The sequence below is a fragment of the Drosophila nasuta genome, chromosome X (assembly GCF_023558535.2).
Source record: "Drosophila nasuta strain 15112-1781.00 chromosome X, ASM2355853v1, whole genome shotgun sequence".
NCBI lineage: Eukaryota > Metazoa > Arthropoda > Insecta > Diptera > Drosophilidae > Drosophila > Drosophila nasuta.
The window spans coordinates 352,116-365,652 of record NC_083459.1 but is presented as its reverse complement, the minus strand read 5'-3'; the positions used below and the strand labels follow the sequence as shown (position 1 = coordinate 365,652).

The window sequence follows — 13,537 nt, the reverse complement described above, 5'->3', positions numbered from 1 at the left end:
AAATTTGTTGTTGTTTATTATTATTATATTTTTTTGATTGTTGAAATAGTCGAGCCCAAAAAAAACGAATGCCGAACATTAAGAGGTGGCAAAGGTCGGTGGGGCGAGGGCGGGCGAGTAAAACTAAAGACCAAAATAACACAAATACATGTGTAAAAGCGAAAGTAAATGTCGAAAACGCCGCCGTTGAACATGTCAAATAAATAGCACAACACTCATACAAACGAACTCGTGAGAACACACGCACACACACACACACGCACACATATGAGTGGCCGCACACTCACACACATACGAACAACAAATACGCACAGAGAGCGGTATTTATGTGTGTGTGTGTGTGTGTGTGAGTGTGTGTCTTTGTATTTCACTTCGGTGTTTAATACTATAATTCACAAATTTGTTTAGTTCAGTTCGCGCTGGAGAACGTTACGGAAAAGTCGTCGTCTGTTGTTTTCATTATTTTTCTCCGTTTTTTTTTTTTGCCTGTTACGTTGGCGTCGCGTTGAGCAGCAAACAACAACAACAACAACAACAACAAAATAAAAATAACACAACAACAACAACAAAAGCTAAAAGTATGCCGGCTATGTGTGTGACGTGAAAATTTTACGCATTTACCAAAGAGTTTAGCATTAATTAAGTGATGTTGTCGTCTAACCTTTTGCGCCAGGCCAAAAAGACACGTGCTCTCTGCACCAGATCCTGACTGAATCACCCTGTGGTTATGTGATGACATACAATACTATTAATACGATACGATATGGAGTGTGTTAGTTACATGGCCACGCAGTTATTGGCATTATCGGTGCAGACCTGAGGTGCCGTTTAATGTCTGCTATCAGCCATCAATCAAAGTCTTCAACTGATTTAGCTTGTCCCATTGTCGCTTTCTCGCATTCTCGCATTGTCCCATTGCATTCGCGCACGCGCGCACCCTGTTGCCAATCAGACTCTCTCTCTCTCTCTCTTTCTCTCTCTCGCTCTCGCGCTCTGTCTGCGTTGCCCGCCATTTGCTAATTGCTTGTGTTTGTGTTTACAGTGGCTAGCATAAGGCGAACACCGCCTTCCACGTGCTGTAAAATACTTTTATTAGCATAATTCACTAGTGTTGCGCTTTTTATTGTGCAAATACCCTAATTATACTCTGTAAAGTATGTAGTTTTAAATACGCGTGACGTGAACGCAATACGTTACACATTGCGGAAGTTTGCTGCAACGTTGTTAATTCGCTTTGTTTGATTTCACAAAAATTCTATTAATTTTCCTTTGCCAGAGATAAGAAATTTGGGGTATGCACTTGGCTTCCCCATCTGCGCTACCCTGTAACATCAGGATGGTGTGGTGAGATAACAAAATGATGCACACTGAGTATTAAGCAGTCGAGTTAGCTCATCTTCTTCTCTGCGCGTTGTTGACTCTGCTTTATAGCGACTCGAGAATCATATAAATTATAGACCCTAGCGCTAATGTTTGTTCTTAGCTTAGTCGTTATACAGTTATACAGTTAGTTAATCAGCTCGGCAGTATACCGCACAAGTTCATAAATATGTTATAAACGGAGGATTTCGGAGTCTACAAATTTGCCATATAGCTAATTTACTACAGTTTTGTTTTGTCATTTCCTCTGGAGGATCTCTGATCGCTCGTCAATTTGCTGATAATGATTGCGTCAAAAATCAATATATACATATAGGAAATAACTACGTACGCGCTTAATTGAAGTACTATATGTATGTTACATATATGTTTAGCATCTGTATTATCAGCATATTGAATAATCAGCAATCAGCTGATGGGGGATTCTCTTCGAACAGAGCGTTACAGGAAAATGCGGCTTAAGAATTTAAAATCACTTGTCGGAAATGTCACGTTTTTTTCTTTGCCCCGAATATTTAGATACCTGATTGATGCAGAAAGACCGATATAGTTATGGTCACCTTGAAGTTGGCACTAACGGGGGGTCGAAAGCGTGACTGTCCATGGATATCGTTACCTCACCACGTGTGTGTTGTGCTTCTTGATTGATTACTTTGACAAGGTTTCTGGTACACACACGATGACAGTTGCCGTTCAGGAGTCAACGGCGTCTTATCACAGAACCTTGGGCTGACCACAATAACTACAATATCTCAAACTCATTACATTAAGACATTCGCATAAATTATGACTGTCCAGTTGTCATGTATAGCGTCAGTGTCTTCCGAGTTCCAGTAAAGTCTGTTTGCTTGGTAAATTACCAAAAATATTGCAATGAAAGTTAGTGCTAAACAACAAAGTTGCTAAGTGGAATTCCCTGGAAGTTGTGCTCTCCAACTATTTGCAGCCAATTATTGTGTCTGGGTCTCTTCAAACTGTGGGCATGGCTTTCAAAATATTGTGAAATTAAGTTCTTGAATATTTAATATTATTCGTAATGCGTTAAGGTAACATCTTATCTCAGATGCTGAAAAATGCTGTTTGAATTTGCAACTAAAACTGTCTTTATACGAATCTCTTCTACTGCCACTTTTTTATGTAATAACTTATACTCGATGAATTTTCAATTAATAACGTTTTATACGGAAAAGTTTTCAAAAATCTCTTCTATTGCCTATTTTCTGAATGATTACTTCTGATATAAACAAACAACCTACAGTCGAGTGTGATCGATTGTGAGATGCTCGCAACCCAAGCTAAACAGTGCGGAATTCGTTTTGAAATGTACCAAATTAATATAGCGTAAAAAGAATAATAATGTACCAAAGGCTATATTTAGTATATTGATATGGTACTACGTTTAAAATATACCATAGAGTGCTAAATATACTATATTGTCATTCAAACCAACTAAGATCCCATTGCAGTTGGCGTGTTTGTCCGTTCTAAAGAATTTTTCAAATAACTTCTATACTTTTTGTCTGATCGCATCCGAATTTTCAGGAATCATAATGCACCAAAAACCGACTCTAGCTTTAAAATTACGCTTGTTATGCGATTTCTATCGATTTGGGGGCGGAAGTGGGTGTGGCAAAAATGTAAAACAAACTTGATCCACAAACATAACAATTACTGTTGAAAAAGAATGAAATCTTTGTCTCTTATAGTCTCTGAGAGCTAGGTGTTTATATGGACGGACAGACAGACAGACATGGTTTTAACGTCTCGGCTATTAAATCTTCTTTTTTTATTTGATACCTTATGCATTAATACTTTTATTCGATGAATTTAGAATTACTCATATATATATATATATGAATATTTTAAGAATGAATTCTTTTGCCTTTTTTCTGTATGATAGCCTCGATTATTTTAACTTTGATTAAATAATTCGAAATTAATAATGTCTTATACATAACATAAAAGATTTAAAGAATCTTCTTTTCTCTATTTGATAAGTTATGTTAAAATAACTTTTATTATATGAATTTGAAATTAATAATGTGATATAGGATCTCTTTTATTGTTTATTTTCTATATTACCATATAGCTTATATTATCCATTATCTTATTTTTATATTTGATACCTTTTGTTATAATATCTTTTATTAGATGTGTTTGAAATTAGAATTAGAAATGTTGTTAAGAACCTTCTCTTCATTTGGCATGCGATTACTTCTGTGCGTCACTGTTGCAACAGTTAAAAGTTTTCTCATGTTCCTACATATAACGTTATTTGAGTTGCTAAATAATAATAACAATTACAACAGCAGCAACAATTTAAATGACGACGACCTTCAGTAGCTGGCAAACTGCTGCATTATACGTATTATATGCCATGACTGGGCATCGGATCAAGCAATGGGCGAAAGGGGCACAACATACATATGTAGATAGTAGCATTTAGTGAGGGGTACGACGATGCTCGGCTTTAGACGAAAGAGGAAAGTTCGCTCGGGAAACTGACTAAACTTCTGGCTGATCTGGACAATGGCTGCTCTCAGTCAGTTCATCAACTGTTGTGGCGCCATCAACAGTAGAAAAGAGTTAAACATATTGTGTCTGTAGAATTTGCCAAATTTCGTTGTTCGTCTCTTGTGGCGATCACTGTCGTCAGTCGTCAGTCGTCAGTCGCGTCAATTGCAGATATCGTTTTTGGGGGCCACATAAGTAGACCGTTACGCAGGCGGCTTTCCAAGTGGAAATGTTTGAGCTTATCAGCGCGTGCCAATTTCGTCGTTAGGCTGTCACTTTGCGCCTCAGTTTGGTTCGGTTTTATGACGAGTCGACAACGGACTCGGACCCACCGACTGGAAGATATCTTTCGACTCGATATCGCCAACAGCAACATTTGTTGTCGGCATTTCAGCATTTATGAGTGCAACTCACTTGGTATGGTCAGTGCTTGCTTTTATGATGCGCTCGTTCGTTCGCTCACCCGATCGGAACAAGTCAAAGTCTCAAGAACCCAACATGGCTAAATTCGATACAAAAAAAAGAAGAACAAAATCGCAACTTTGTGGCGTCGCGATAACAACAAGAATAACACCAATCATTGAAGGTTTTTTTTTTTATTATGGTATTTTTTTCGGGTTATTTATATAATGGGTGTTACTTTTTGTGGCCGTCACGTTTCCAGCCCAAAAAATGAACGAAAATTAACAGGAATTCAATTAAGTACAAACAAAAAACGAAAAAAGAAAGCTGACAAAATATCATTTGTGGTCAGTGTGATCAGTGGCAACATTGTGCTCGGTTGTGTCGCAGGTTCATCAATCTCGCTGTGGTTTGTTAACCAAATTCATTAAAGAAATTGCAAGTAATGATATGCTGGAAATAATTATGAAAACTAATAAGGGGCCAAGAATTAATCAAAACACGAGTAACAAATCAATATTTCTGAGGATCTTGTGATTCTAATACTTGTGATAATAATTACTTGCTCTTAAATAATATATGGTTAAATAAAATTCATTTATAGTTTCAAATGTGTGAACTAATCTTATCTGTGGCGTTTCAAAAACTTAACAAACATTCCGGAGAAAAGCGTGTAGTTCGTTTTTATAAGTACTCATACTTTGTGTTTTTGGGATCGTATCTTTAAGTGCGGTCTAGTTTGGTAACTCCGTGTTTCTCTTATCTCATCAATTGATCGCATAAAACATACTGTGAAATTGTCAACTTGTGTAAATTTGTTGTGCCCAGTGAATGAAAAACTACATTTAAATTTAAAATAGTGTTTATGACTTACATACAAATGAAATCAAATCGTTTTACATGGAATAGTGTTAAACGATTGCAATTAATCGATAGTAATTAATCAATAGTACAAATGTAAATGAAATTGCCAGTTTCGATCAATTTGTCAAGCATCAAATTAACTTCAAAGTTTTTCTTATCTCGAAAAGTTACATAATTATTAAATTTTTTTTAGCGTGTCAATTTATGTACATAGAATAAAATGATCATTAATGCAATTAATCGATAGTAAAAATGTAAAATGAAAATATCAACTTGTGTAAATTGTGCCAAGTGAATGCAAAAACTATCTTCAAAGTTGAAATTAGCTTCAATTCGTTAAATTACATACAAATTGAATCGATTTTAGTATATCACTTTAGGTAGAATAATTTTCATCAGTAATGTGATCGATAGTAAAAATGAAAGTGTCAACTAGGCTAAATAACATAGATAGTGACAAGAGAATGCAAAAACTATCTTCAAAGTTACATTCATCTTGAATTTGTCAAATGACTTAAAAATGAAATCAAATCATTTTATTTAGAATAATATTATGAATATGATTAGTCGATAGTATAAATAACAAATGCTGCATGATTGCAATAAATATAGCAAGTAAATTAATCATTATTGAGAATAAGAAACAACTCATTTAGTTTGTAATTAGAATGAAAAGCAATTTGCTAAATTCATTTGATCGAAATGAATACTTCAAGCAAACATTTTAATTCAAGACTTGCGACAGCAACGATTAGTCGACAGGTCAAATGAAAGAGAAGAAGTATAATTAAATCGGAAACAGCTGAATCAGTTTATTTCAGCATTTCAATGTCAACAACAACGATTGCAACAGTTCTCAATCAAGCTCCAAGCTAGCTACATTATATCGAAAATCGTATCACTCTATAATAGATGTTACATCAACGAACCAGTAAACAATTCAGTTGTTGTTTTTTTTTTGTCGTTTTATATAAATACATGTATGTATTTTAGTAGTTGAATAATTATTTACATACGAATGTGTGATATTGTTTAGTTAATATTCAGTGTCAATCTCCGGGAGAAAAAAACAACACATTGAAAGCGAAACAGTCACAATGATATGCATAATTTGTGAATGATTTTTGGGGTGTGCTGCTCATTAGCTATTTTGGATAACCTCTGTGATCTGTGAGCGAGAATTGTTAGCTACAGATTGCTTTGCGGTAATCAATCGTTGATCTGATGCTATTCATCTCTCTCTCTCTCTCTGTATTTTGTAGGCTTAAAGAGCGTACACAAAAGCCAAAGATCAGTGACCACCCAGTGTGATGCAAGCAGTAAGAATTGAAGCCCTTTAAGATGACTGATTACAAAAATGGCAACAGCAGCAACCTCAACAACAACCTTAACAACAACAACAATAACAGTGGACTAAGACTGACGGTGCCCAAGGTGCAGAACGCTGCTGCAGACCAACCGCCAAAGTATGATCAACAAAAGCCACCCAGGCAGATAACAGCAGATTCAATGCAAGCAACAGCACCGCCTCTCATCCAGCCCCAGTCCCAGTCCCAACCCCAGCCCCATCCGCATCACCAAAGGCCGCAGCAGCCAATAAAAAAGAAACGTCGGGACAAAAGCGATCTGGGCGATGATTTTGTGGCGCCCGATGGCGGTTGGGGCTGGCTGGTGGCCATTGCCAGTGGCGTTAATATTGTAAGTAGTCGATCATCATCATCATCATCATTTGACAGCCACAATTAATTGATTGATCCTCAACAAAACAATTGCACTTCCAGCTGGTGACGTTCGCGCTGGCCCAGCAATTTGGGATCATATTTCGCGATCGCATGGCCAGCTTGGGCATCAGCAGTTCAAAGCTGACGACCATTATCAACACACAGATTGCCGTTTCCGCTTTTACGGGTGAGTGGGACACCAAAAACAGTTGCTCACATTCCAAATTCCAATTCGATATATCGCTACAATTGTCCTTTATCTCAGTGTGATGTGTAGAAGTTTCTTAGCCATGATTGTACGGATGTGAACTTTGAAATAGCAGTGAGACAGAAACAAAATTACATAACGGTTTTTGTTGTTAGTTGAACGCTTGCACATTGTTCTTGTAAAATGGAGCATACTAGAAAGTAAAAATAAGAAATAAGCAACAACCTTGTTAGATTTGTCCAGTTTTTCTCTTACGTTAATATTATTACACAAGTAGGCCAGAAATGTTGCAAACGTTGCGATCACTTCGTACCATACAATCTAGTATTATATCCAATCGGTTGGTATATTTTAGTATGTTTTCTGTATATCAGTTTGGTATATTTTAACGAGTATATGTATCTCACAATTCAATATTATATATTAATATAATATATATTCACGATAATTCTATAGTCATGCGTTTATTAAAAATAACTGTAACTTTCTTACATTCTAAAATGATACAATTCAAAAATCTTAAAATTCTCATATGTCCAGGTATCTACGAGTATGTATGATCTTTAGTTTTGTCTAAATCTATAATCTTCAACTTCATCATTAACAACAAAGAAATCTGTACGATTTTTAGTAGAGTTTCAATTTGTCGCTTCGACTATTGAAATGCTTTATTTTTAAGGTTTCAATTGAAAGCGTTATCTGAACTTGGAATGCGTACAGCTTTGGCTGTCTTTCATCTTTACAAACTTCCAGCTGAGTTCTTGCTAATGTTTTGCTTATCCACCCATCAAACAGGTCTGCTCAACGGTCCACTCTTCCGCCGTTACACGTATCGGGCGGTGGCCCTCTTTGGCTCGGTGCTGACCTTTGTGGGCCTCTTCTGGATGGTGTTCGCAGACACGTTCACCGTGTACATCCTCAGCTTCTCGATTATCTATGGCTTTGGACGCGGCCTGACTGTGTCGGCCTCCTCGCTGGCAGTGAACACGTTCTTCAAGGTGAAGCGACGCACTGCGACCGCTTATCAGTTCGGTGTCGCCGGCATGGGACCCATTGTCTGTCCTTATTTCGCCACCTACATGCTGAACATGTTTGGTGTCCAGGGCACAACGCTGCTGTTTGCGGGTGCCTCGTTGCATACGATCGCCTGTTCGCTGATCTATCAGCCAGTGAAATGGCATGTGGTCAAGCGGGACAAGGATGCGGAGGCGCTGCAGCCGCCAAAGACACAGGCGCATTTGGACGACGAGGACGATGACATCATCAAGCATGTAGTTGAACCGGAGACACCAGTGTTGCCGCGCGCCAACGATGGATGGTTCGGATCACGAGCCTCGCTCAACAGCAGCGGGACTCGGAATCGCGTCAATACCTGGGACAAGCAGCAGCAGCAGCAGCGGCAGCTGGATGGAGAGAATGGTCACTTTGAGCTGAAGCGATTGAACAGTCGCGACTCAACTGGACGTCAACAGCGTAGCATTTCCATTAGTCACAGCATCAAGGAGGAGCCACACGATCACGAGGAGGTCGAGTACGAGTTCGAGAAGGAGAAGGAGCAACAGTTGCCGCTGAAGCCGCCGATCGAACTGATCGATGAGGACGAGGCGGAGCGACAGCGTCGCAAGAAGTTGCCCTTCTATCGCAAGGTCGTGATCTTCTTCGATCTGGACTTGCTGCGGGACATCACGTATGTGAATCTCGCCGTGGGCATCACACTGATCAATTTTGTGGAAATCAATTTCGCCATTTTGACGCCATTCATATTGAGCGATCTGAACTTTAAGCCCGATCAGATTGCGTTCGCCATGTCGCTGTTGGGCTTGTTCGATCTGATCGTTAGATTTCTGGTGCCGCTGATCACGGCCAAATTCAATTTCAGTAATCGCACATTCTTTGTCATCGGCATCTTGGGTATGTGCATTGGCCGTATCTTCCTCTCGATGACCTCGAATTTCTATGTGATGGCTGCCATCTTCCTTTGGCTGGGCCTCAACAAGGCCTTCCGCACCGTCTTCTGGTCCCTGATCATTCCCAGCTATGTGCCATTGAAGCGTCTACCTGCCGCCGCCGGCCTGCAGTTGCTGATGTCGGGTCTCTTCTCGATGGCCTTTGGTCCCGTGATTGGTAAGTGTCTCTGCATCTCTGCATGTCTGCATGTGGTGTGTTTGTGTGTGTGGCATACTAATACCCTAATATCGTAATATACATAGGTCTGATTAGGGACAGAACGAGCTATGCGTTCACGCTCAACTGTCTCAATGCGTTGTGCATCATTGCAATTGCATTCTGGTATCTGGAGGACATAGTTCGAGCACGCTCTCCCAAACCGAAGCCAGTCGCCAAGGTGGATGCGAAGTGAGGCCTCCAATCTGAAAGTACTGAAACTGATGTCTGCCCGCCCAGCTCCCCAACTCCCCAACTCCCCAGCTCCCAATCCAGCCACAACCCCAACCCCAACCATAATTACATCCAAGTCGACGTCCAAGTTCAACTCCCTCCCATCCCACGTTATGTGGAGTTTAGCCAAGCTTTTTGTTTCTTGTTGATTTATTATTATTTTATTACCATTAAACAATTTTTTTTTTTGTGAAACACGTTTATTATCCGTGTACATTTTGTATATATGTATAATTGAATGTAGCAAATTATTTTTATTAATTATAATAACTGTTAATAATATGCGTAAGCTGCCCAACTTGAAAAAAAATCGTATTTTCGACTCTTTATTAACTGTTGACTGACTGACTCGTGCCGCAATCAATTCTCATTTGATTTATATTCCACCGCATTTCAATTCACGCAGAGCACTCTACAATTAAACGGGTCACAACGATCAGATGATCAATTTGTACCTCTTTTTAGCTTGGTGTGATTTGAAGAAGGTATTTTTGAAATCGTGTGTAGAAACATTCTTTGGGGTTTAAAAAGAATTCATAGAGTCAGCTGGTTAAAGTGATGTAAGTCTTTTTTATATGGGAGGTTATTAACTGAAATTTAAATTGTATTGAAAGAGTAAGAACAAATTGGAATTTTGTGAAACTTGACATTCCAATAATAATGAAAGAGGCTTCAAGACATTCCTTAGAATAATATGTTTAATTTGATTTAAATTATGTTGAAAAGCTTTGAAATATATATTTTTTAGATTGTACAAAACAAAACGTGGTTTTAATGAAATATTTCTTTTGAGATCTTCAATTATTAAAGGCATATTCAAAATGAAATTAAACTAAAATATTATTTGACAAAATTTTCTACACTGAAGAAAAGTTTCTAAATCAAGATTTTGGTCTTAGCACTGTGAATATCCTTCTAAAGAGTGAAAATCTTCTTGATTTCAAGAACATTAGATATAAGACCAAGTTCATATTGTTAAAAGAAATTAATCTAATCACAAATCTGATTATGAGTTTAAAGAATATTTCATTATATTTTATTGTTTTCTCACTATTTAGGAAATATGTATTTAAGAAATAATTTTTATATTTTTATTAAACGGCTGCCGCATTCGTATTATATCTGGCTTTGCCTGTTTTTTTAGTTTATGGTATATTTTGAGTGTAATAGTATATCGAAATTTACCAAATTAATATACTCCAAAATACAAAAAATATACCGAAGGATATATTTGGCATATATATATCTTTCGGTATATTTTAGTACTTTTAGTATATTCATTTGGTATATTTTTATAATAATACTGCTCTGTTTTACTTTTATTGAGTAGTCGAGACTCTTCCTTATTTGTTTCTAACGTGATCTTATTTTGACATCCCATGAATGAATGTTTTTGATTTTAGAATCTGATGTGTTTTTTTTTTTCAGTGTCATACCTTAGGCAATTAAATATGTTGAGTTGAAGAAATTTGTGATTGTTTGACAGGCAAATCAATTTCAGATTAAATTATCCTAAACTAAACTGAATAAAATTGTCATGCTGCTGATTTGGTTAACATGATTAACAAATGCTAAAACAACTTCCGTCAATAGTTGAAGCATGCGAAATATTGATTAGAAGGCAAATAGTATATCTCATCGTCGACTTTGTCACTATTTGCTTGCTTGTGTTTGTCTCTCACTCGCTCTCGTTCGCTCTCGTCTCAGAAAGCGTCAAGTCATGCCGGGCAGCTCATCATCGAACGATGTGTCATGCAATTGCCGGGTAATTGGATAGCGTGCCGGGCATTGTCGCAACTAACTGACAATGTTGTGAAATACGTTCCGCAATGTGCGTGAGTGTGCATGAGTGTGCGTGTGTGTGTCTGTGTGTGTGTGTAGCAACAGGCTGTAAACGTTTGTGTTCGCAGCCCTTTGGCTGGACACAAAATTTGACTGATTAATGAAAAGCTTTGCAGCCAGACAAACTGATCTTAGTCCTCAGTCTGGTTAATATGCACATGTAAACCGGTTGCTGTTGCTGCTGTTGGGTTGCGGTTGGCTCTCTGCTCTGCTCTGTCTGTCTGTGAGCTTGTCAGTTGTCAGTTGCCGGCTGAACTTGGTCAATAAACTAACCGCACAAATGCGCATCCTGCGCAGTGTAGACGTCTCCGCGATTCGCAAAGTGGCTGTTAAATTAAGAATTTGCATAAAATCGCTAAAGAATTGAAGATGCAACGCTTAAACATACTATACTATATGTTGTTAAATCGGAATAAGACCGCAGTTTGAAAGCAATGAAATAGTAGGAGTTTTAATAGCTCCTCTGTCCCATTCCATGTTAGTTTAGTTAGCAGCTCCCATAAAGACCCAGATAAATTCCAATTCCGTAAACAATTCCATAAATAACAAAATAATAATTCTCATTGCCGTGAGTCAAGTAGAAAGTGACTTTTAAATACTATCATATACAAGCGACAACAGGTTGACGCATTACCTTCGGATTCGGTTCTGTTTAAAAAAGAACTTCCACTTGTTGCGTTTCTCTCTCCTGTAAATATTTGCATGCATCTTCTTTTTGTATGAGTTTCCGTTCCTATTTATAGTCGCTTTATCTTTATGGCTCCTTCGGAACTCATTCCAATCTCGTTTGGTAACTCACCTGTCTTTACGACAACTAAAACTGGAAAGCTAATCGGAAATTTGTATTCGGATTGAATTTGTGTCAAAATTAAAAAACAAATTAAACGAATTCAGCATTGAATAATTAGTAATTAGTATTATTATATATTATTATTATTCCTCTGCTAGGTGTAGCAAACTAATCCGAATATAATTGTGGACTGCTAATTGGGGTCTCCCAAGATGATAATCATGTTTCGTATGACGTAAACACAGTGTTTATCGTTCCAATATAAGGTGAGGAGTCAACAAATATATGCAAATAAATGTATGAATATATCCATGTGTGTGAGTGTGTGTGTGTAAATTAGATACATCAAAGCAGCTTAAAACAAATAACACGCGTGCACAGATACAGATACAGCTACTAACAGAGATACAGATACAGATACAAATGCAGATATTAAACAAACCTCAGGCAAAGCTACTGGAACTCTAAAGTCACGAGAGTCGTCTAAAGAGTTCTCAACACAATTTATTTACAATCAAATTTACATATTAGGCCAGTTCTCAGTCGAAAAATATCCCGTGAGAGAAAATAATGAAAAAATAAGCTTGAAACCATTTTAAAAATAAGTAAAGGTAATGTTTTAAGCTCTAGATTCGTACTCTATTTAAAGCTAAGATTGATTTAAGAAACTTTTTACGATTTGTTGTGTTTTCGTACTAATTTGTTGTCTTAAAACAGAAAGATAATTCCATAAGATTTGTATTTATTCAAAATATCTTTTGTCTTCGCTTTAAATCGTGAGAGAGAATTACTAATATATATTTTTGTAATTTTCAAAAGTCACGACACAACTTTTCAGTAAATTAAAGCAAGCTGATAAGCTGATAAATTTGTGAAGCACTAGAAATACCCAATCGACCAACAAACCATTTCACTTTGAACCTCGCAATTAATTTCGAGTAATCATTTTCAGCGATATTATGTTAACTTGTTTATGATTGGCACTAAAATGTGATTCATAATGTGTGTGAGAATGGATTGCGTTATTATTTGATTAAGCGGGCATAATTTTACAATTTCGAACTTAGATAGCGACCCTCGATCTAGTATAAGTGAGTGACACTCATTATTATCTAAAATAATAAATTCTCATGGTGAACTATAATATGTGTAGACACAATATTTATATGTAGTATTAAATTTGCGATAATTGCACACGATTTCCGCATATAGTATGCACACACACACACACTCATACATTTCTACACTTATTTGATTGTAAACAGACACACATAGTTTTAATATACAATTAAATGTTCTCTCTCTCTCTCTCGCTCTCGCTCTCTGTGTTTGCGGTGTAATCGACTTTATGACGGCGCTCTAACCACCTGTAGAGGGCGCCAGCGTCGGGCAAGGGCAGGGCCAGAATTAGAGCGAGAA

At 37.4% G+C, this 13,537-nt stretch overlaps 1 protein-coding gene across 4 annotated transcripts; it reads left to right on the top strand.

The window, feature by feature from the left end:
* The first annotated feature begins 418 nt into the window (after window positions 1-418).
* On the top strand, window positions 419-10,183 carry LOC132796362 (uncharacterized). Of its 4 annotated transcripts, none has more exons than XM_060807511.1 (5): window positions 419-578; window positions 6,423-6,858; window positions 6,942-7,068; window positions 7,885-9,213; window positions 9,300-10,182. In XM_060807511.1, the coding sequence occupies exons 2-5, from the start codon at window positions 6,502-6,504 to the stop codon at window positions 9,446-9,448; spliced, it is 1,962 nt and encodes a 653-aa protein (XP_060663494.1). In that variant the 5' UTR covers window positions 419-578; window positions 6,423-6,501; the 3' UTR covers window positions 9,449-10,182. The 4 variants fall into 4 exon arrangements, with proteins under 4 accessions (XP_060663494.1, XP_060663496.1, XP_060663495.1 ...); XM_060807513.1 differs by lacking the exon at window positions 419-578 and adding an exon at window positions 4,200-4,311 and having other exon boundaries at window positions 9,300-10,183; XM_060807512.1 differs by lacking the exon at window positions 419-578 and adding an exon at window positions 4,658-4,738 and having other exon boundaries at window positions 9,300-10,183.
* Window positions 10,184-13,537: the final 3,354 nt, after the last annotated feature.

Excerpts from the sequence above, each read along its gene's own strand:
- LOC132796362 (XM_060807513.1), top strand. The coding sequence starts at position 6,502 with ATGACTGATTACAAAAATGGCAACAGCAGCAACCTCAACAACAACCTT. Across the intron at positions 6,859-6,941 it reads TTGCCAGTGGCGTTAATATT|CTGGTGACGTTCGCGCTGGC; the intron begins GTAAGTAGTCGA and ends TTGCACTTCCAG. Across the intron at positions 7,069-7,884 it reads TGCCGTTTCCGCTTTTACGG|GTCTGCTCAACGGTCCACTC; the intron begins GTGAGTGGGACA and ends CCCATCAAACAG.